At 35.9% G+C, this 21658-nt stretch overlaps 3 protein-coding genes across 10 annotated transcripts; 2 read left to right on the top strand and 1 right to left on the bottom strand.

Moving 5' to 3' along the window:
• The first annotated feature begins 2068 nt into the window (after positions 1 to 2068).
• LOC147568748 (fasciclin-like arabinogalactan protein 17) lies at positions 2069 to 6155 on the top strand. Its single transcript, XM_086655163.1, has 3 exons — positions 2069 to 3564; positions 4996 to 5118; positions 5855 to 6155. Exons 1-2 carry the CDS (start codon positions 2220 to 2222, stop codon positions 5067 to 5069), a joined length of 1419 nt encoding a protein of 472 aa, XP_086511289.1. The 5' UTR covers positions 2069 to 2219; the 3' UTR covers positions 5070 to 5118; positions 5855 to 6155.
• Positions 6156 to 10983: 4828 nt separating this feature from the next.
• LOC147568747 (putative hexosyltransferase MUCI70) lies at positions 10984 to 14903 on the top strand. Of its 8 annotated transcripts, none has more exons than XR_015231119.1 (9): positions 11256 to 11381; positions 11477 to 11542; positions 11636 to 11775; positions 11878 to 12609; positions 12876 to 12942; positions 13043 to 13158; positions 13262 to 13406; positions 13863 to 13984; positions 14102 to 14903. XR_015231119.1 is itself a non-coding variant. In XM_086655159.1 (7 exons), exons 4-7 carry the CDS (start codon positions 11949 to 11951, stop codon positions 13065 to 13067), a joined length of 282 nt encoding a protein of 93 aa, XP_086511285.1. In that variant the 5' UTR covers positions 10984 to 11282; positions 11477 to 11542; positions 11636 to 11775; positions 11844 to 11948; the 3' UTR covers positions 13068 to 13225. The 8 variants fall into 8 exon arrangements, 1 of the variants encoding a protein (XP_086511285.1); XR_015231118.1 differs by having other exon boundaries at positions 11869 to 12609; XR_015231123.1 differs by having other exon boundaries at positions 11636 to 12609; positions 14102 to 14146; positions 14298 to 14336.
• Positions 14904 to 16762: 1859 nt separating this feature from the next.
• On the bottom strand, positions 16763 to 20850 carry LOC147568746 (fasciclin-like arabinogalactan protein 17). Its single transcript, XM_086655162.1, has 3 exons — positions 19124 to 20850; positions 17470 to 17590; positions 16763 to 17093 (listed from the first exon to the last, which is right to left on the bottom strand). Exons 1-2 carry the CDS (start codon positions 20460 to 20462, stop codon positions 17517 to 17519), a joined length of 1413 nt encoding a protein of 470 aa, XP_086511288.1. The 5' UTR covers positions 20463 to 20850; the 3' UTR covers positions 16763 to 17093; positions 17470 to 17516.
• Between the last annotated feature and the right edge of the window lie 808 nt (positions 20851 to 21658).

Below are 21658 nucleotides of genomic sequence, written 5' to 3'. Positions count from 1 at the left end.
CACAAAAGTTTTGTGTTACTTTATTTGTTTAAAGTTCCATATTAATCAATAGAAGAGACTTGATATTTCAGGCGAGGGATGGGCTAAAGCCCCAACGAGAATGTTGTAGGCTCTCGCATTACAAATAGGACCTCTCACAATCTGAGGGCCTATAGCATTTTCGCCGGAAGCCTTTAGCTGCACTCTTCAGGTAACTTTCAAGCACTTTTGAGAGTGGTTGTACCGAATATGTTTTTTGATCAAATTAATAAAAAAACTAAAAAATTGTCTGTACTCACATACAATTGCGATATAGAAATAGTGAGAGCAATAGGTAGTTGTGGCACAGTTACTGAATGTGTTTCAGGTTGGTATAAGAATTAAAAGGAAAGACTTTGGTATTCCGCCTAAAACTTCCGAGCAAAACACAGAGGGTGTAATAATGTCTAGTTTTATTCTTAAACTCGCCAATAATCTAATTCATTTAGATTAGGCCAAAGATTATCCCATTTCAAGTAAATCTTATATATAATCTAAGAGTGTTACAAGAAATGAGATATTTGGAAAATAGGGCATGGTTAGATGAGAGCTTTCTATATTAGCCTATCCTAGTTTTCTTTTCTTGCAAATAGCCTATCCTAGTTAAAAGGTTAAATCAAGTACTTAACCAACCTAGGGATGGATATATGCTCAAAATGCCTCATTTTGTTTCTTTTAAGTTTGTGGAATCAATTCAGGGAGAAGTGACTGTGACTTCTGAACAGGCGGTTGGTAAAGAAAACAAAAATATTATATGGGATATATTCTATCTTTTTCGTCCTACCACATAGGGATGTGTTGTATATAGAGATGGTGGCCGTCACTAAAAGGTTCCCGAATCCAACGAAATTTCCCTCGCATCCCATAACAAGTCGCAACACTACCCGCGTTCGTTGGGGTCGTCACTCTATCGAATTGACAACGGTAGAGGGGATTGATGATCGCCTTGAGGAGAGAGAATCTTATGATACTTCTCTAACCTATTATTTTTCTTTACTATATATATATTTGTTGATATTACTTTTTCTTCATTAATTAATCTAATTGAAGTAGAAGTGGGAGAAAATTTCAGGCAGGTTTAGAAATAACAAGAAAATTAACTAACAAGGGGGTTAAATTTGAAACTTATAAGAAATAGAAGGCCAAAAATTAACCCATCTTTATCTATGACCTTCTGATAAATACCACCCATATTAGTACTCTCCTTTATATCATATGATGTTCTTCACGTGAATATTGTACTACTTTAGACGTGTTCTTAGACGTACAACCAAAGAAAATGTTAAAAGTGGATGCTCCATTAGGGGAGCAAGATTTGCCCTTGTCATTGTAATTTAATACTGTCAAATAATTTTGTTCATTAACCTTTTAATTAAAACAACTATAGAAGGAAAGTGATATGTGTAACTATTCTAACACGCAAGATCAATGTACAATCAAATTATGTAAACGTGTTAAGTATGTTGAGATTTAGAGTTAGCTTGTTGAGATTGTGTGATTCGTGCTAAAATAAGTGAAGTTATCCCAATTTGAACGTTGCAGCAACTTCTGCATATATCAGTTTACCTTTTTAGCCCATGATCAATTTTCACCTTTAGCTCTAAAAATAAATATTCTATTTTGGTAGCTTACTCTCAATTTTTCTAGTAATTTATTCTTCGTTTTTCACTAATACAGTAGTACCCTCTCTCGATTAATCTATATCTCCCTGTCTCTCTACATAATGGAAGAGGGGCCGCTCGACTTGCAGACCTTGCCACTTTTGTCCACCGTTACTTTGTGTTTTGAGAGAAAACCATAGGATGTGATATTTGAAAACTACTAAAGAGGTGGTAAAAGAAAATGTTTGCCCATGGGGTCAATCTACTTCCTCTAACGGTATCTCAAGAGAAAGATATTTAACTTGAAAAGTTATCCTAACATATATCTAACAAACACTAGTCAGTTTGAGGGTTAAATTCAGATTTGGTCAAAATAGAGAAGCCAAAAAGATGTTTTCACAATATAGTCGTACTAACTACTAAATAGAATTAAGCCATTAAATTCTTCTGTTACGCGCCATATTTACCCACATTCCAACATTCATTAATTCCTCTCATAAACTTAGAGAGAGAAAGAGAGAGAGATGGATTAGTAGTACTTCTAGTGGTATAAATCACTGATTCTTTTTTCTTCTTCAATTCCTATCTCTAAAATTCGCTATGGATTTTCATATCCATGGCGTATTTTACAAAATCATTATCATCCTCTTCTTCTACTTCTCTTTTCTCACTGTCGCCGGAATCAGAACCTATGCCACATTGCCGGAAAATTCAACTCATAAGTCTTCTTCTAATTCGTTGAATTCGGTTCAGATTAATTCTAATTCAGTTCTCGTTGCTCTTCTCGACTCTCATTACACTGAGCTATCTGAGTTAGTCGAGAAAGCTCTGTTATTACAGACATTGGAAGAAGCTGTTGGTAAACACAATCTCACCATTTTTGCCCCAAAAAATGAAGCTCTTGAACGAGATCTTGATCCTGACTTTAAGAGATTTCTTCTTGAACCTGGTAACATCAAATCTCTACAAAAACTTCTTCTGTTTCATGTTATTCCTAATCGAATCGGATCGTCCGAGTGGCCTAGTTCAGAGTCTGACGAGTCATTCAAACACGTAACGCTCTCTACCGAACATCTTCACCTAACGAACAAAGATTCAGGCTGGAAAGTCGACCTCGCGGCGGTGATTCATCCAGACGCCGTGGTTCGTCCTGACGGAGTCATCCACGGAATCGAACGCCTGTTAATTCCGCGATCTGTTCAAGAAAATTTCAACCGTCGAAGAAATCTTGGTTCAATCTCAGCCGTTTTACCAACAGGAGCACCAGAGGTTGATCCTAGAACGAATCGGCTGAAGAAACCAGTAGCACCCGTTCCGGCCGGTTCGCCGCCGGTTCTACCGATTCAGGACGCAATGGCTCCCGGTCCATCACTAGCACCGGCTCCAGCACCAGGTCCAGGCGGACCGCGCCACCACTTCGACGGACATAGCCAGGTGAAGGATTTCATCCAAACCCTAATGCATTATGGAGGTTACAACGAAATGGCTGATATTCTAGTAAACTTAACTTCATTAGCCACAGAAATGGGGAAATTAGTTTCAGAAGGTTACGTAATTACAGTTCTTGCCCCTAACGATGAAGCAATGTCGACATTGACGACGGACCAGTTGAGTGAACCTGGTGCGCCGGAACAGATAATGTATTACCACATAATCCCAGAGTATCAAACTGAAGAAAGTATGTATAATGCTGTTAGGAGATTTGGTAAAGTTCAATATGATACTTTGAGATTACCACACAAAGTTGTAGCTCAGGAAGCTGATGGGTCTGTTAAATTTGGGAATGGTGATGAATCTGCTTATCTATTTGATCCTGATATCTTCACCGATGGTCGAATTTCTGTTCAAGGGATTGATGGGGTTTTGTTTCCTCCTAATGAACAATTAAAATCTGAAACGAAAACGATCGAGTCAAAAACGAAGATTTCGGTCAAGCCAAGAAGAGGTACATTTCATTTTTCCGTTCCCCTTTTTAATTTCTATTGGTAGTTTTTATAATTAGGGTGAAATGTAGTAGAGTAGTTCAAAATTTGATTATAATTATCGGGCAAGCCGGATTCCGGCCGACCCCAATCCTGACCTATGGATGGTTTATTGGGGTTCCGGTGTCGGTGGGTGGGTCTGATTGTGGGTCAGGTCAATATGCATGAGTTTGGTATTCTTTTGTTCTTTACAGTGTGTGTTTCTAGCTCTCTGCTTTATAACTTTCCCCTGTCCCTGTTTACCCAGGTGTTCTTTTGAAGACTTTCAATTCTTCCCATTGTTTAGCAATTGGTAGAGTGGGTTGCTTATTTTATTACTAACCTAGTTTAGTACTAGTTCAACAAAAAAAAAAAACCTAGTTTAGTACTAGTTTTTTTGTAGTGGGTTTAAGGAGAGAATCCATAAAGGATGATTAAATCATTTACCAATGAAAACTCTTATCCTTTTAGTAGTGTTTACAAGACATATTTAGAGTATAAAAAAACTTTTACGACTTTGTGCATCGTGTGAAAATAATCTCACATGAAATACTCTAGTAACCAAGAATATGTATACCTAGGTTTTCCCTCTTCATTGTCAATTGTGAGTTATGATAAAGAACTTAACAATTAAGATTAGGTTTGTATTAAGAGTCGCTTGGAATTCAGCTTGGCCTTATTATCAATATAAACGACATATTATTAAATCTTAATTCTAGTTTTATCCCGTCGACCTTTTTTTTTATTATGAGTATTGGAAGTATTCGGTTGGAGATTAATATTTGTACTTATGTCGTTTTAGCGGATATGAAACACTTGATTAGGACGGCCTGGTAATCTTTCTTTTAGTTACTGAGAGAAATTGTTATTGAGAGTAGTTTAAGAAGGAAATGAGAGAAGAACAATAATAAAGATTAAAGAATCAAAGAAGGGATGGGAGTAAATTCCACAGCTTGTGAGTAGGCTGCTAAATAATAACATAAAAGATATAAGGTGTCTCTGATTCTTTGCCGACACTCACTTTTTAACACTTGCTGAGTCTTCCAAAGCACTTTTTGTTTATTGTCTCCTACATGATTTGTTTTGTTTTTATTCTCACTTCTTTAATTAGTTGCCTGCCCTAGTAATTCATTGATCACAAATTCACAATGATTTGATATAGCAATCTCAGTTATTGTATGTTATTGTTTTCTTTAACTAGTAAAATTCGAATTGTTGTCTCTCGAGAAGAAAAACGTATATATTATCATCCAACCAAAGTGCATTATTGTTAATTTTCTAAGACAAGTGGGTTTCAAATTTCAACTCTCATATATTCAATTTTAATCGATTTTCGTTGATATATATAAGTCTCTACTATAAACTGCATTTTAAGTTAGGTTTGTAATAAAAGTGGGTTGTGGTTAATTTGGCAGGAAAATTATTGGAAGTAACTTGCAGAGTGTTAGGGGCATTTGGTCAGGATTCACGTTTCATCACCTGCCAATGAAAACTTCCAACTCAACCACACAACCAACAACTCTTTCAAAGAAAGAAAGGTATAACTTGTTCACTACTTCTAACTTCTCATTTTTTTTTGTTGAGAACTAACTTCTCATTTAGGGTAGCATCCTATTTGTTTCTTCGGCTTAAGGATTTTTACCACACATACACATAAAACGGCGTTGTTTATTTTAGTAAGAATCTGAATTTTGTTTATATGTAGTTCAGATATGTCTAACTCAAATTGATTCAACGCTATTTAGACGAGTCAAACAAAAACAAACATTCTAAAATTGGATCTTTGAGTAAATTCATGTTTGACTTCGAACAAAACAGACACCCTAAAAAAACTACAAGTACAATGGTAGAATAATTTAAACAAAGAAAACAAGATGAAATCAGAAGAATCTTGTACCCATTGTTTAGCTATTATGAATATAGGAATGTAAAATAGTAGAAAGTAGTAGTGTCATTTTCATCACTTATTAAGGAAATACAAACTTTTATCTGATTTTTCAGATCTAAGATATGGAAATCTTGTGCTAGAGAAGTCAAAAATTAAATGCTTATTAGGGTCCCCACAAGATATTTAGCTTTAGATCTAAATTTTAATAAATTATATAAAGTGGGGTTCTAGTATTAGGTCATTTCCCCAAGAAAAATATTCATAATTCATGCATATAAATGCAAACTTTATTGTCTGACCTCTATGTATATATTACTATATAGTATATACTAGATGATGATATCTGAATTAATGAAATGTGTTTGTTGGTTCATTTAATCTTACAGTTGCAATTGCAATTGAATCATGGAAAGCATTGGACTGAGGTGTACAAAGTTATTGTGCAGAGGAAAATTGGAAGGGACTCTTCATCCTTTATATGTATGATTTTTTTTTTTTACTTTTTTGTTTTCTTGTTGTGGACGGAAAAGTTGAGGGTAGTTGGAGGAAACAAGTGGAATTACTTGAGAGAGATGTGATTACAACAAAACAATATATGTATTTATTTTTTGGCAATTTTTTGTGTGTAGATGAGATCATTGAGATGAAGAAGTTGTGCATTAATGTGAAGCTCATTTTAGTCGAGTAGTAACATGTATCTTTGTCAACTAGAGATACTAACAAAAAAAAAGATTTGTAACATTGGTGTAATTGTTTTGGAATTTTTGTTTTAAGATGGTACTTGGAACGTAGGAGTTAGTTGATAACGGATAAGAAAGCCATTCCCTTCTTAGTAGAGGTATCAATGGTCTAGTGTGGGGTGTAGTTTTAGAGATGACCATAAAACTCTTGTCGGGTGATCTTAGGCCTCTCTCACCCAAATGCAAGCGCAGGAGGTAAGGTTTTTCCCGCTTTTATAAATTCACTCCTTGCCCCTTCCACAACTAATGTGAGATTATCTCAACAATTCCCCCCACAACAGTTATTATTAGGCCCAGACTTGTTATACCTGGGCCCTGGTACCAGTGTTGGTGATTTTGGGTTTCTCTCACTCTAAAAGCTAACTTAATAGGTAAGGTTTTTCCCATACTTATAAAGCAACACGCTGCCCCTTCCCTAACCAGTGAGATTATACCAACACCTCTTCAATTGGGGTTCATATTCTTCTCTTGCCATGGAGAGATGCAGTTGTTACTACCCTGTTTGGCGACTGTTGATTTCAGGTTGAATGTGCCAAAAAATTACAGAGCCTGGACTTCAAAATCTAAGGCATAATGACAGCCAGATACGACTTTACCAATTAAGAGTGCCTATAAAATTTCCGTAAACCATAAATATAAAAATCAAATTAAAGAAGATCAACCAAGAATGATCATCAAATCAAAAGAGATAAAAAGTTAGCACTATAACTGTCTAGATTGAATTCTAATGACGTTTTAGGCCATTATAAGAGACCTAAAGTCTAACTAATCTGCCACTACCATGGCATAGTCAGATTTCATAATATCTGCCCAGTCTGACTCGACCACAGTTAGAGAGATTATGCAATAAATCGAGAAGAAGAAATAGTTGATAAAGAGAACATGAAGATAACTACATGTGTGTGTGTGTGTGTGTGTGTGTGTGTGTGTGTGTGTGTGAGAGAGAGAGAGAGAGTATAAGCAAATTGAAGTTATGAAACAACTTGAATGTCCTGATTTAGAAGTATAAAAGTTGTGAAATTTACAACTTACCGGAGGTTTCAACGACTTTGGGCAGCATAGAGATTCAGTGAAGCATTTCTTCAAAGTTACAAACACTTTGAAGAAATTCAAAAAACTTACAAGAAAAGAAACAACTACAAATCTGTGAGAAGAATATAAGCAATTTTGAAGTTATTAACAACAACGTAAAATTATTTCATCCAAATATCTAGATTTGAAAGAAATTGCTTACACTAAATCAAAAGATCAAAATCAAATGAAGTAGACTAGGGCACTTCAAAAGGTCATGAAATAACCTCCCTGCAATCAAATCAAGAAAGATCATCAGAAGATATATAAAAATAATGAGCACTATAACTGTGTATATGAACATGTTAGGCCATCCTGAAAGACCTATACAAATATGTTAAGACCTTTAACCATGGTAGCGTCGAAGTTTAAAAACATCCTAAAAGAAACAACTACAAATCTATGAGAAGAATATATGCATATTGGACTCTATCCAACGTTGAGGAAAACTATTTAATACAAATATCTAGATATGAAAGAATCCTGTACTATAAACTGCATTTTATGTTTTTTTTTTTTTTTTTTTGTTAATAATAAACTGCATTTTATGTTGGGATTGTAATAAAAGTGGTTTTGATGAATTTGGCAGGAAAATTATTGGAATTAACTTGCTGAGTGTTAGGGGCATTTGGTCAGGAGTCACCTTTCATCACCTTTCATCGCCTGTCAATGAAAAACTTCCAATTCACCCACACAGTCACACACCCAAACAACTCTTTCAAACAAAGAAAGGTATAACTTCATCACTACTTCTGCTTCTCATTTATGGTAGCATCCGTTTTGTTTCTTCAGCTTTAGGGTTTTTACCACACATATACACACAAAACAGGACATGTATTAGATAAAAATATTTGTTTTAAGATTTAACTCCATTGGAAAGATATAAGATTGTAAAACAACTAAGGGTGCTTCTAAAGGCACCAGGCTAAACGGTTATTAGCATCCGGAATTGTTATTGACTCGGGTCAATGGTCATTGACCCGAGTTCTCTATAAGCACCAGTTTTTAATGCGGGTGACGTTCACCTTTGTTTGCTTCTTCTTCCAAAACAAAAGAAATCCCAATTAATTTTTCTTCCAAAACAAAACCCTAGAAAAGAGTAAACATTCTCCAGCAACGGCACCGATACCTACCGGCGACCATTCTTTTGTACAGATTCCATCAACTTATCTCCTAATCTGAAAGCATACCTATCACTTTTAGGTTTAGCCAATCTTTTATGTTTAGTTCCCAAATACATTTTCCTGTGAATATACCCTGGAAAAGTGTTTACTAAAGAAATTCGTAGCCTTTCTTCTCCGTAGGTAATCAGTACTAAGATAACATACACTTACAGATTTAGGTTTAAATTACCAATATTGCTTGTGTGTTGTTATATGTTTAGCTAGAGAGAGAGCCGAATAGATTGGTATAGTTGGAAAGCTCAACCACCACCTTCAATAGCAACAACAATTGGTTGATTAGGAACTGCTTTTTTCAAAGCATTCTCATCAATGACTGGAGGATCTTCATACCCATCAATCGTAACAACTTTTGCATTTTTCTGCACCAATTACATCCCACAACTCACTAACTATAAAATCAACCAAACCTATATTATTTCTGACTCAAGGGACTAAAAATCAGCCCGAATGGATCACTAAGATGAGTCAAACAAAACAATCTTCTAATTAAAGGGAGGAACATAGAAGAGAGTAAAAAGAGAGGGAAAGAAGAGAGGGAAAAAAGAGAGACAAATGACAGCCGGAATTCGTGTGGGAGGTGTCAATGAAGTTGACGGTGGTGGAAAGGAAAGATGGGGAAGGGAAGAAGAAAATAAGAAAAACATTAAAAATGGACAGTGAGATTTTGTGAGAAAGCTTAGAGAGAGAAAGTTTGGAATTTCCAATTTTCAGATTTTGTGAGAAATGGATGGAGAGGTTAGGGTTAACTCCACTTTGACCGGTGCCTACATAGTTGGACGGTGCTAACAGAGAAACGAGCAGTTGGGCCTGGTGCTAATAGAGTTGGATGCTAACAGCCTTTTGGCTCGGTGCCTTTAGAAGCACAAGCTATTCCGACAAGTCAAAAGAAAAGGTTCTAAGACAAAACTGACACCACCTAAAACAAAAGCGGTCCCCACGGTAGTCAAACTTTCAAAAGAAATTGTCTTTTAGTGTTTTTTAGTGTACTCCACGTCATTATGTTATCTTCTAAGTCACCCTCTAAGTCATTGTAGCATCTCCCCAAAAAAGAATACAATGTTAGAATAATTTTAATAAAAAAAACCAGATGAAGTCACAAGGACCTTGTACACCATTATTCACCTATTATCAGTACAGGGATGTAAAATAGTAGAAAATGTCCGTGTCATTTTCATCACTCAGGGAAGGAAGCGGCTAAACCTTGCCGACCAATAATTTGTTGTTCGCTCTGGGTGCCTGTTGGCGCCGGGTATGGCTTGGATTAGGAAAGGGCGCGCCCATTTGATTGTCGCTCCCTTCTTCTTTTTTTCCCTTCTTCGTCGTGTCTTCTTCTTCTTCGTGACTTTTTCTTCTCTTTCGTGTCTTCTTCTTATCCTCATCACCATCATCACGACAAGAACTACCATGGAAAATCGATGAAGATTTGTGATTAAAAGTCCCAAAACAAGTAATTCCAAAACATCAACCCTAAAACACAAATTATATATAGATCTAACATTAAATCAGCAAATTAGATCTAATATTGAACTATTAAATTAGGTTAGAATTTGTTTTGAAGCAAAGTTAGGCCCGAATATGATAGTAGTCCCAAAACAAGCAAAATGGCAACTCGAACTGGCCAGTCTGAACCCCAAAGCAAAGGTTCAGACTGGTCCTAGTCTGAATCTTTGCTTTGGCTTTTGGACGGGTCGATCCGTGCCCGAGCTCCAATAGATATTTGGGTTCAAAGGAGATTGGGTGCTTAACAACAATTTTGGGGTGATTTTAGCTGGTCTCCTCGTAGAATACAAACTTTTATCTGATGGTTCACATCTAACTACTATCTAAGATATGGGAATCTTGTGGGAGGGAAGTCAAATTAAATGCTTACTATGGTGGCTAACATATCTAGCTTTAGATCCAAATTTTAATGAATTAAGTGAAGTGGGGTTCTAGTATCAGATCATTTCACCAAGAAAAATATTCATAATTCATGCATATAAATGCAGACTTTATTGTCTGATATATTACTATATAATGGTCTATAGATGATGATATCTGAATTAAGGCAATGTTATTTGGTGGTTCATTTAATGTTACAGTTGCAATTTTTTTAAATGCAACCCACAACACATCTATTCTAATTTGAGATACAGGAGTGTTATGGTGAGGAGAAGTAAGGTTAGGAAAACATGTACAGAGGTATAAACTTGATTTCTTAGAGTTAATCTATATAACAAAACACAATGTTTTGTGCTGACTGGGACAAGTCGAAAGACAAATCCGGTCGTCCGTTGAGATTTTGATACAATCCCCACCCTTTGATCCATTACCCTCCCTAAAAAATACAATTTATTCACCCACTACATGTAAGAAAGTAAATTAGACTCTGAATCTACACCGTCTAAACTCCCCGGGCTGGTTCAACGTTCAGATTAAAATTATACTCTTAGTTAGGTTAATTAATGTAAAAGAACCCCACTTCCTCTTCATCTCGGCCGTTACAACCCACTTCCTCTTTATCTCGTTACAATATTACTTGTAATCTCGGTCAGCTTAATATTAACCTTTAGGTAGGAGTAACGGACCCTTTTCTTCTAATCTCGGTCAATATCAACGACCCAGATTGATTAGAAATTCTTCTTTCGCCAAACTCTTCGATTAGAAATAACCATGGCAGAATTCTTCCCTCCATTGAAGAGTTCCGTTACAAAAACGACCAAAAGTCTTTATCATCAATTGAAGACTTTCCGTTACCGAGTGGGACGTTAGAAAATTCCCCAATCTCCTTCTTCAGTCTACAACAACGTCATGGATGGCTCCCAAGTTAGTATTATCAAGTAAGTATTATTCCTTTGTTGGATTCTCAAGCCCTAATTCCTAACTGCTCTCAATTGGAGCACTTCATCGTTGGTTTTTCTGAGCTTCAAACTTGTTTGGTAATTTTCTATGTTTTAATCTTTTTGGTGATTGGCTTGTTTGACAAAATTCCTACATTAATTTATCTAATGGGTCTCCCTGCCATCAACCCTAGATAATTTTGTGAAAACCAAGTACTAGCAGATGTTGAAGATGTAAGTGATTGTCGTGGATTTCCCAGGTATGTATGGGATTTACTTCATGTTGAAGTTTCTATTTTGAGTTAATTAAGAATAAAATCTTTTTTTTGTTCTCATTCTTCCTGTATATATAGTATACACCAGTTCGATATTACCAGCTTTCTCAAGAACACAACTCTATTTACAAATACATTAGTGGTGTTGTCAACTGGACTTGGGAAGACTCTCATGGTGCTATTGTTATGTATAATTATATTTCAGATGTTTCCTAAAGGTAAAATTTTCATTGTTTCAAGTATCTGCCTTCGCTTCCCTGTCCTTCCATTCTAACTTCTAATTTAGGGCGTGTTTGAGGATTGGTTACTAGCGCTCGCAGATTGAGACTCTTACACTGGATTTTGGGTTGATACTGGGCGATTGAGAAAAGATGGGTTTTAGGAAGTTCACATGTTTAAGTTAAGTTCAAGCTTGCTTTTACAAATATATGAATCTCTTCATACTTATGTACTAGAGTTAGCAATAACTGAGAAACATATATATCACATCTTCTCTTCTTAGGATCAAATAGATATCAAATGGAAATACATTCTTAGTTAACGTGATTGATGAAATTACTATGTTAACTTAAATACATGATGTGTTACAATACATCATATTCACGCAAATGAAATATCGATACATTAGGCTCAAGAGCGGCAACTTCTTCGTATTTCCAGAATTGTGCTACTGCAAAAAACTAGGTTCTCTCGTTAGATGTTGTGGTGCGCAAAGTGGCTTGCACATTCTTCATTTATCGTTCTTCTGCATTTAACTAATACTATATGTGAGTCACTTTTTGTTGTGTCAGTAGTGGTCTTTAATGATATGATCTCTACTATTATTATTTTTTCTTTTCATTCCCCTTCATTGATTCCATTTGTTATCAGGTTTTTGTGGCAAACGAATGCCACTATTTCTATCTCTGATCATGATAGGCGATTTGATGTGTTTATGGAAGCAAAGACTAAGAAAGCGGCTGCAAAATACACCTCCACCGATTTCCAAGTTGAGGTTCAGAATAATGCGGGTTTGACACATTATTCTGAAGCTAAGCTTCTAGATACAAGTGGTGAGTCATTCTCTATATATACGGGTAGAGATATAATTACAACAACAATAATCTCATTACACAAAGTAAGATCTCTAAACTTCCATCTCTCTCTCTGATAAAGCTTAGGAAGTTTCAGTTGTCCTTTAGAGGATTTTCTTTGAAAAAAATGTGAAATTCTTGCGGAAGTTTGGCCTATTTGTCCGATATGTATTGTATGTTACATTTACTTTATATTTTCGATGATATGTTGACAACCTAATTTATGCTTCTTTTGTTTTTCACAGGTTCATCTCGAAGATGTTCCTCCGTGGTGATTTTGTCGTCATTGTCCTTAGAAGCCCCAAGTAAAAGGTAAGTATCTTAACGGGCAATGTTTAAACTATGGAATTCTCAAAAATAATTTACTGAAATATCTGCTAGACTCTTAACGGGATCTCATTTTTTTTTACAGGGGTAGCTGGACTATGAGAAGTTGATATACTCAAAATGGAGCGAGCGAGAGAGGACAGTGGGGAAGAAGTGTAGCTTTAAGTTTTCATTACTCTTTCGTCGGCGAACACAAATTGAGTACATAGTTTAATTAGAAACATCTAATGCTATCTAAGAGTAGTAAATAAAACCACCATTTCAAGTATTCTAGATTTTAACTTGTGGATTTTTACTGGTGCAGAAATGTAGTGTTGATAAAATCAAACGAGGATACCAGATTCAGACTTGAATCTGTTGTAACTCATGATGGGGCAAGACTGCCATGCTGGGCTTTGCCTGATCTATCTTCATTCGGGCAAAAGCTTGGAGTTGATGCTTATGATAAGGTGGGTTTTGTTTGTATGAAATATTCAACAAAATCAATTGTGTTGTTTCTAGGCAGAGTGTTGTTGGGGCATAAGTAGTTAGGATAAGGACTGGCTTGACCAAGCCTGATGCTTGAACTAGCCGAAAGACTTGAGAATCACTGTACCAACTTGTCTACAGTTATTTCTTTAACACATACTCGTATATACACAAATTACAAATATAACATCAATTACATAGTACAAGATAAAATATAATGCATTTTTTCTACTACCACTCTAAAGTTCTTTCTATAATATAGAATAAAAGTGAATAAAACATAGGGGAGAAAGGGAATGGGGCCTTATTGAGTTTTTCAAACTTGGATTAGGCTTGGTTTATTGCAGAGTTTGATCTGTCTCTAAGGTTACTCATGAACCAAACTAAACAGTCCAGAGCTGCGTTAGGTTTTTAATTGGACCCACATATCTTTGTAGGTGAATGTCATACGAATTGATGAAGCTCAATTCTTTGAATACCTTTACGATTTCTTCAGTAAAGCAGCTGATCATGATGGGAAGGCCGTTATTGTTGCAGGTCTAGATGGCGATTACTTGAGGTCTTTTGCATATGAAATCTCCCTTTCGGAGTAATCATCTGTTGGTTACGTAACCACAATTGTCTATCGGGTTTTAATTGCCATTATTTAACTTATGAATTTGTTTTGTTTTTGTAGAAGAACCTTCGGATCAGTGCTTGATAAACTGTTAGAGTAGGACTTGTACGAGTAATTCTGTTGTTATTAATTAGCAAAGTAGCTATAGAATTTAGTGGGCAGTCACAGTACCTATACAAAAAAGGAGGATTAGTAAGCTTTCAACTCCTCAAATAAAGTATGTTACTGACTATTTTATATAAAACCTTGCTAGAAGTATGTGGTTGCTTCTGGAGACATTGGGTGTTTCTTCTACTATCTTAGTTCTCATCATGGTGGACTATTAAACGAAATAGCATTTCGATGAAGAAGTTTTCGGATGGGAGGTCACTGCAGAAATGGTGGCACGAATGTCGTCCATCTCTACCGGAAGATGTAAAAAGGTGAAGCGTCAGAGCTGAAAAAGGAGAATAAGAGGAGTAGAGCGTTTGTAATTAGATGAAGAGAGAAACTGAAAGAAATAAATGTATTGTTAAAGCAAGTAATACAACCTGGTGTGAGAGGATCTTATTTGAAGGATTCTGAGAAGGCTGAAATATATAAATTGCATAAGGAGGATCCTAAAGTTCATATAGTTGAGAGGCGAAAGATTATCCGATACCGCGAGAGAGAGTTCGTACTATTTTATGGTTGAAGGTGCTTGAAGATGAAGAAGAAGAAGAAGAGAAGAAACTTCGCCATCCTTCGAATAATTCTGTTGAGCTTATGCTTAATACTTGCCCTGAGTAAGCCATAAAAATCTCACTTTTTAAAATTGTTATTGCTATTTTGGAACCATTTTATGTTTGATTACAATTTTTGAGTATCATCTCAATCCATCCAGTAGCTTTTGTTTACTACATAATATATTTGAAGTGATTTGGTACAATCACTTTCCAAGTCTTAGACTAAACAGATCATACACTCACATGAGAACGGTTTGTCTAAAAACAAATCAAGAAAAAGTTTTGTGAAGAGTTCGCAGGACACTAAAAAATAAGTAACTGTCTTTCATTTAATTAGAGATTCATGTTAGAGTTTAGTTGTCACTTCAGACATTGTCCATATGTATTAAAAGGTGCTATTTACTTGGTATATTGGTTGCTGAATGCTATCACATATGACTACAATGGAGTTATCCCAATTTATTGTAGGGGATAGTGATCAACTTATTGCACCAGCGGGTGAGATGCCTGCACATGAAACTTGTGTATTTTATTGAACTGACATGGTGAATTTATTATCTTATATTTTTCTTTAGCGATACTGTTGCATTTTTTGTTACTGTGTCTTTTTTATGTATTTTTTCACCATCATATTTGTACTTCTGCTCGTAAAGTGCTCGATTAAAATATCCGTGCCGGAGGCACGGGTTATAGCTAGTATCAAGATAAGGAATAATTTTATTTTTTTACCTTTTTTTTTCTTGTTGTGCATGGAAAAGTTGAGGGTAGTGGGAGGAACCAAGTGGAATTACTAGGGAGAGAGAGATGTGATTACGACGAACGAATATACCTATTTGTTTTTATTTTTTGTTTTTATTTTTGTAATTTTGGTGTGTAGATGAGATGAAGTAGTGCATTAATGTGAAACTCATTTTAGTTGAGTAGTAACATGTATCATGTATATGTCTCTTAACTTGAGATACTGACGTTTTGAGTATTACAATTCCAAAACAAAAGTTTTGCAGTATTCTTGTAATTGTTTTGAAGTTTTACGATTGGGACTAAGTTGATAACCAATAGAAGATACATTTTCTTCTCGTTGGAGAAGTAAGAACTAAGAAACGCTAATCATTCGGTGTGAGTTTTAATTTTGGAGTACCTTGAACCTCTAAAATTGGGATTCATCTTCTTCTCTCTGCAATAGAGAGGTACACATGTTACAGTGAGAATTGTCATGGGAGAAGGGCGATTTAGCAATCAAGAATGTAACGTCTGGGGTCATTTCCACTCATTGTTAATTGATTTTGAGTTGGATGACCACAACCTTAACAATTACTAATCTGTTAAACAACAAACACTCTCGGCATGTGTTGACTTCAGGTGGAACGTACCCTGAAATTACAAAAGCTTGGACTTCAAAGTGAAGGCATTTTGACATTCAGCTAGGCCTAACTATATAAGAGTGACTCTAGAATTTCTGTATTAAGAACAAGGGGTATAGTCTGAAGGCGCCCCACACTACCTTTCACAAAATTCAGCTACCAGAGTGCTTATAATGACTATGGAAGTTACGAAATTGGGCCTGAAATATTCTGGTTTTGCCCTAAAAACTTCCTAAAGATAAATGTTTCGGACTTCCTTGCTACATATACCTAAGAGCATTTCCTCACAAGTCAATTCAGAAAACCTTCCGGTAAGATATATGAACACAAAATACATGAAAAGATTGATTCTGAATTTCTTGTAAGATTACATATAATTCGACACTGGATGAACTTTAGGCAGATTCGTTCTTACCACCACGGATAGGAAGGAGACTAACATTGTTTTAAGAACACAATGGTGGATATGGTAGGTATGACAAAATAAAACGTTTATCTCTAAAATCTTCATCTTCTTCGTTTGTCCAATCGACGAACGAAAATCAACTAAATTACAATATCAATCTGCTGAAAAGAGTGTTGAAGCTCAACAGCTTATTATTCTTAATATGTTCATCTCATACATAGATCAAAAAAGAGAAAGAGAACAAAACAAAGAGAGAAAAATGAGGTTTTGTATTGTACTTTTTAACATGCACATATGTTTAATAATAAAAAAAAACTAGTAATAGGAATACCAAATTACCAATGAAAACTTTTTCTAAAGCTTTTCATTGCAAAGAACAAAATAATCACCAAACAAAAAGAATACCAAAATGGATTTAATTTTTTCCCCTTAAACAAAAAAAAAATACATATATTTGTGTAGTTGACCCCATTAATCCGTGTGGGGTCCTTCATTCAATTGAAACACTCTGTACACCTCTCCTTTCTTTTTCTTTGCTTTTCCATCAATCTGGAATGGATGCAGCTAGCCTGTAACATTACCTGTACCCATCATATTATATTATCATCATAAGTAATACTCTTTTAAGTGGAGTAGTAGTATCTTTCAATATTCAATCCCATAAAATGACTACATAAAATGTTATTTGGGATTGGGAGCACACTCATTTTAGGTCTATGCTTTTTGGAAAAAAAAAATAAGCAATACTTCATGGTTCTTTGAGGAGTCCCTTTTCGATGATTTGATTTGCAAGTAAACTACAGTAGATGATAACATGTGCATCTCTCGAGCCTAACCTTAACTCACCCGAACAAGCTTCTAGCTAGGGTTGGTCGTCGAGTTGGGAATTAGGGTTTTGAAATGTCCGAAGTTTTACATTATGTGAAAAGGGAAAGATGGCGTATAGATTTGGCATACCTTTCTTTGCTTCAAAGAGTTTGGTATTGTTGGTGTAAAATGTGTTTTCATTGGCAGGAGATGAAACGTGAATCCTGACCGAACGCCCCTAGCATTCTGCAAGTTACTTCCAGCAATTTCCCTGCACGTACATTAGAACCGATTAATATATTGTAGCAGTATTCATCAATAATACTAAATAATTAAATTGGGTTTGGTTCAGAGTAGACTAATCATTAAATATAATAACCAAAACCTATGGGCAATTAATTCAACTGTTGATTAAATATATTGAAACTCAAGAACAAACAAAAGCAAATCATGTTGTTCGACTAATTAATAAATATTATTTGTTGGAGTTATAAAAAGTGTCGGTGAGGAATTTAGATTCTCAAAACCAGAAAACAGCAAAACCTTACTTGCAGCTTGTACCACCACCACCACAAACAACAGCTAGACTTTACGCGTTGTCCTTTCTCTCTTTTACTACTACTATCTCTACTTTTTACTCGCTAAGCAAATAGAATCACAGGTGAAAACTAAATATTTAATCAAACGGCCATGTATTTCGGACAGGCTTCAAAAGTCACATTTGAAATCTCTGTCCGTTTATTGAATTCTCACCTTCACCCATGATTTATAAAAGAAAATTCTAGACGTAGAGACCACCCATGATTTATAAAAGAAAATTCTAGACGTAGAGACCACCCATGATTTATAAAAGAAAATTCTAGACGTAGAGACCTTTAGGTTTGTTGTGCATCTAGTTGCATCCCTTCGTGGCACAAGTTGGACCATCGGATCTGGGGTTTGTGGAACAATTTTAGGATTTAGTATTTTTTTTGTCTTGAGATTCTCAAGAACAATTGATCCAGTGGCTCATTTTACAACACCTAAATGGGTAGATGTACGGGCTAAACTCCACTCAAATTAATTAGGTCTCACTAGTTCATTAACAGCCGCACTATCTCTCTCCTTTCTTTTTCCCTCCAGAACACATCTACATAAGCGTTAATATCACCCTAACTTTACTCTCAAATGGTTGACATTTTCACCTAAATGTGTAGCGAAGGAGTATAGGACCACAGGGAACGATGTGGTTGACGAAAGCGACCTTAAACAAACAAGTGAATGACATGTTACATATAAGTATATATCAACCACAATAGAACAGAATTGTAGATTCAAGATCAACGATTTACAGCCTTCACATTATAATTGTAGCAGGGAAAAATCCAATAAACGGACAGCTAATTGGTGTGATTGATAACAATTTTCCTACTATCACTGTTCCTTGTAAAGTTCGTAAGTAATGAATGGGTTTTGGACCTTATCGTAAATGTCGAATTACTCTCATCGTGACTATAATACCCCATAAAACAATGAGCAACCAACCTAATATACATTATTGTAATCTTGCTCAGTCCTAAGATGGTAATTCTCAGGTAAGAGCATTATACCTAAACATACACTGATACACTAGTGAAGTATCTGACCCACAAAATAAATGATTCAGACATTAAGGTTGCCGGAATCTGACTCTAGCATTAGCTGGAAAGTGAAACTTTGAGGTATGGTTTCCGACCTCCTGAACTAACGCCTTAAAATCAAAACTACTAACTGTGTAGAACATTAACAATCAAAAATTGGAAAAGGGATGAAAGGGGAAACGCACCTCTTCTTGGTTTAACTGAAGAAATCTTTGTTTTTGACTCGATTGTTTTTGTTTCAGATTTTGATTCTTCATTAGGAGGAAACAAAACACCATCAATTCCTTGAACTGATATTCGACCATCAGTGAAAATATCAGGATCAAATAGATAAGCAGATTCATCACCATTCCCAAATTTAACAGACCCATCAGCTTCCTGAGCTACAACTTTATGTGGTAATCTCAAAGTATCATATTGAACTTTACCAAATCTCCTAACAGCATTATACATACTTTCTTCAGTTTGATACTCTGGGATTATGTGGTAATACATTATCTGTTCCGGCGCACCAGGCTCACTCAACTGGTCCGTCGTCAATCTAGACATTGCTTCATCGTTAGGGGCTAGAACTGTAATTACGTAACCTTCTGAAACTAATTTCCCCATTTCTGTGGCTAATGAAGTTAAGTTTACTAGAATATCAGCCATTTCGTTGTAACCTCCATAATGCATTAGGGTTTGGATGAAATCCTTCACCTGGCTATGTCCGTCGAAGTGGTGGCGCGGTCCCCCTGGACCTGGTGCTGGAGCCGGTGCTAGTGATGGACCGGGTGCCATTGCGTCCTGAATCGGTAGAGCCGGCGGCGAACCGGCTGGAACCGGTGCGACTGTTTTTTTCAGCCGATTCGTTCTAGGATCAACCTCTGGTGCTCCTGTCGGTAAAACGGCTGAGATAGAACCGAGATTCCTTCGACGGTTGAAATCTTCTTGAACAGATCGCGGAATTAATAGGCGTTCGATTCCGTGGATGACTCCGTCAGGACGAACCACGGCGTCTGGATGAATCACCGCCGCGAGATCGACCTTCCAGCCTGAATCTTTGTTCGTTAGGTGAAGATGTTCGGTAGAGAGCGTTACGTGTTTGAATGACTCGTCAGACTCTGAACTAGGCCACTCAGACGATCTAATTCGATTAGGAATAACATGAAACAGAAGAAGTTTCTGTAGAGATTTGATGTTACCAGGTTCAAGAAGAAATCTCTTAAACTCAGGATCAAGATCTCGTTCAAGAGCTTCATTTTTTGGGGCAAAAATCGTGAGATTGTGTTTACCAACAGCTTCTTCCAATGTCTGTAGTAACAGAGCTTTCTCGACTAACTCAGATAGCTCAGTGTAGTGTGAGTCAAGAAGAGCAACGAGAACTGAATTAGAATTAATCTGAACCGAATTCAACGAATTAGAAGAAGACTTATGAGTCGAATTTTCCGGCAATGTAGCATAGATTCCGGCCACGGATAGAAAACAAAAGTAAAAGAGGACGATGATGATTTTGTAAAAGACGCCATGGATATGGAAATCCATAACGATCAACCAAGAAGAAGAAGAAGAAGAATGGTTGAGGAGAGAAGAAGGTAAGAATGAAATGCTTTCTCTTTTTTATTTTCTTCTCGTTTCTTTTGTTCTCTTTGTTCTCTCTCTCTCTCTCTCTCTCTCTATCACTTTCTCTCTCTAAAAGACTGGAGTGACGGTAAAGTGGTAAAACTAGTTGGTAGTGGTATAATCAAAGTGGGCGGACTTGAAAGTAAGTTATTAAATTGATTTTTCAACAAAAAAAAAAAAAAAAAAAGTTATTAAATTGATTTAATAGCGGAAGGGGTAAGTTCCTCCTCGAGTACGAGGAGACGTGGCGATTATAAGAAGCAAAGTTTTTTACATCTTGAGAGAAAGAGAGATAGCGCGTAGTTTGCACGGCTACTTTGTTCCATCACCTACTAGGCTACTACTTTATTACAGCTTCACTCATTCTCTCCACTTCTTCATGTGATTAGAAGATAATAATGAAATTTTGAGTTAATCTGTACATTAAAACTGAAAACGTTTATCATTTTTCATTTAAGGAACTTAGTGAATTTAGAGGAGGGAGCAGCTAAAGGCACCCAGAGAAATTACTATCCGACCCGGGTTAGGCGTCCTACGCGTCCTCCCTTCTTATTTTTGGTGGTTAATATATGGACAACCATATAGCTTATGTGTATAATAATTTTATATGAACAACGGATAAAATTAGAAATCTTATACAGACAACAATTTTTAGGGAGATGTTACTCTAATATATATCGCTCATTCTCTCCAAAAATTAGAATTTTTAATTTAAGTTCTCCACATATTCTCTCATTTTCTTCTTCATAGACCCTAGGCCCCTTCTACTTATTTCTTCTTCTTTACCAATAACTAAATTTTTAGAGAGAGAAGCTAATCCTTCTCCACAACGAGTTTTAAGAAGATGTGTTTGTTTTGTTAGAAGCTACAACCAATTCATTACTCTCTTCAGATAATTTTTTCTTCTTCTGAATTTCTAGAGAGAGAAATCAATCCATCTCCGCAGCGGGCATCGAATTTTTAAGAAAAAAAAGATGTGTCCTAGAAGTTACAACTATTTTCTTCTTCTGTAAACCCTGTGCCCCTTCCACTTCTTTCTTCTTTACCGATAACTAAATTTCTAGAGAGAGAAATTAATACTTCTCCACAACGGGCATCGAATTTTTAAGATGTGTTTG

This window comes from Eschscholzia californica, unplaced genomic scaffold (genome assembly GCF_041429995.1).
Source record: "Eschscholzia californica isolate CP2 unplaced genomic scaffold, dmEscCali1.0.p SCAF_1, whole genome shotgun sequence".
NCBI classification, from domain to species: domain Eukaryota; kingdom Viridiplantae; phylum Streptophyta; class Magnoliopsida; order Ranunculales; family Papaveraceae; genus Eschscholzia; species Eschscholzia californica.
This window is presented reverse-complemented; position numbering and strand designations above follow the sequence as displayed.

Bases quoted from the DNA above. Each gene is read 5' to 3' on its own strand.
- LOC147568746 (XM_086655162.1), bottom strand. From the start codon at position 20,462: ATGGATTTCCATATCCATGGCGTCTTTTACAAAATCATCATCGTCCTC. The intron at 17,591-19,123 runs GTGCGTTTCCCC...ATGTACGTGCAG, and splicing joins TTCAGTTAAACCAAGAAGAG to GGAAATTGCTGGAAGTAACT.
- LOC147568747 (XM_086655159.1), top strand. The intron at 12,610-12,875 runs GTGAGTCATTCT...TGTTTTTCACAG, and splicing joins TAAGCTTCTAGATACAAGTG to GTTCATCTCGAAGATGTTCC. The intron at 12,943-13,042 runs GTAAGTATCTTA...TTTTTTTTACAG, and splicing joins TTAGAAGCCCCAAGTAAAAG to GGGTAGCTGGACTATGAGAA.
- LOC147568748 (XM_086655163.1), top strand. From the start codon at position 2,220: ATGGATTTTCATATCCATGGCGTATTTTACAAAATCATTATCATCCTC. The intron at 3,565-4,995 runs GTACATTTCATT...TTAATTTGGCAG, and splicing joins TTCGGTCAAGCCAAGAAGAG to GAAAATTATTGGAAGTAACT.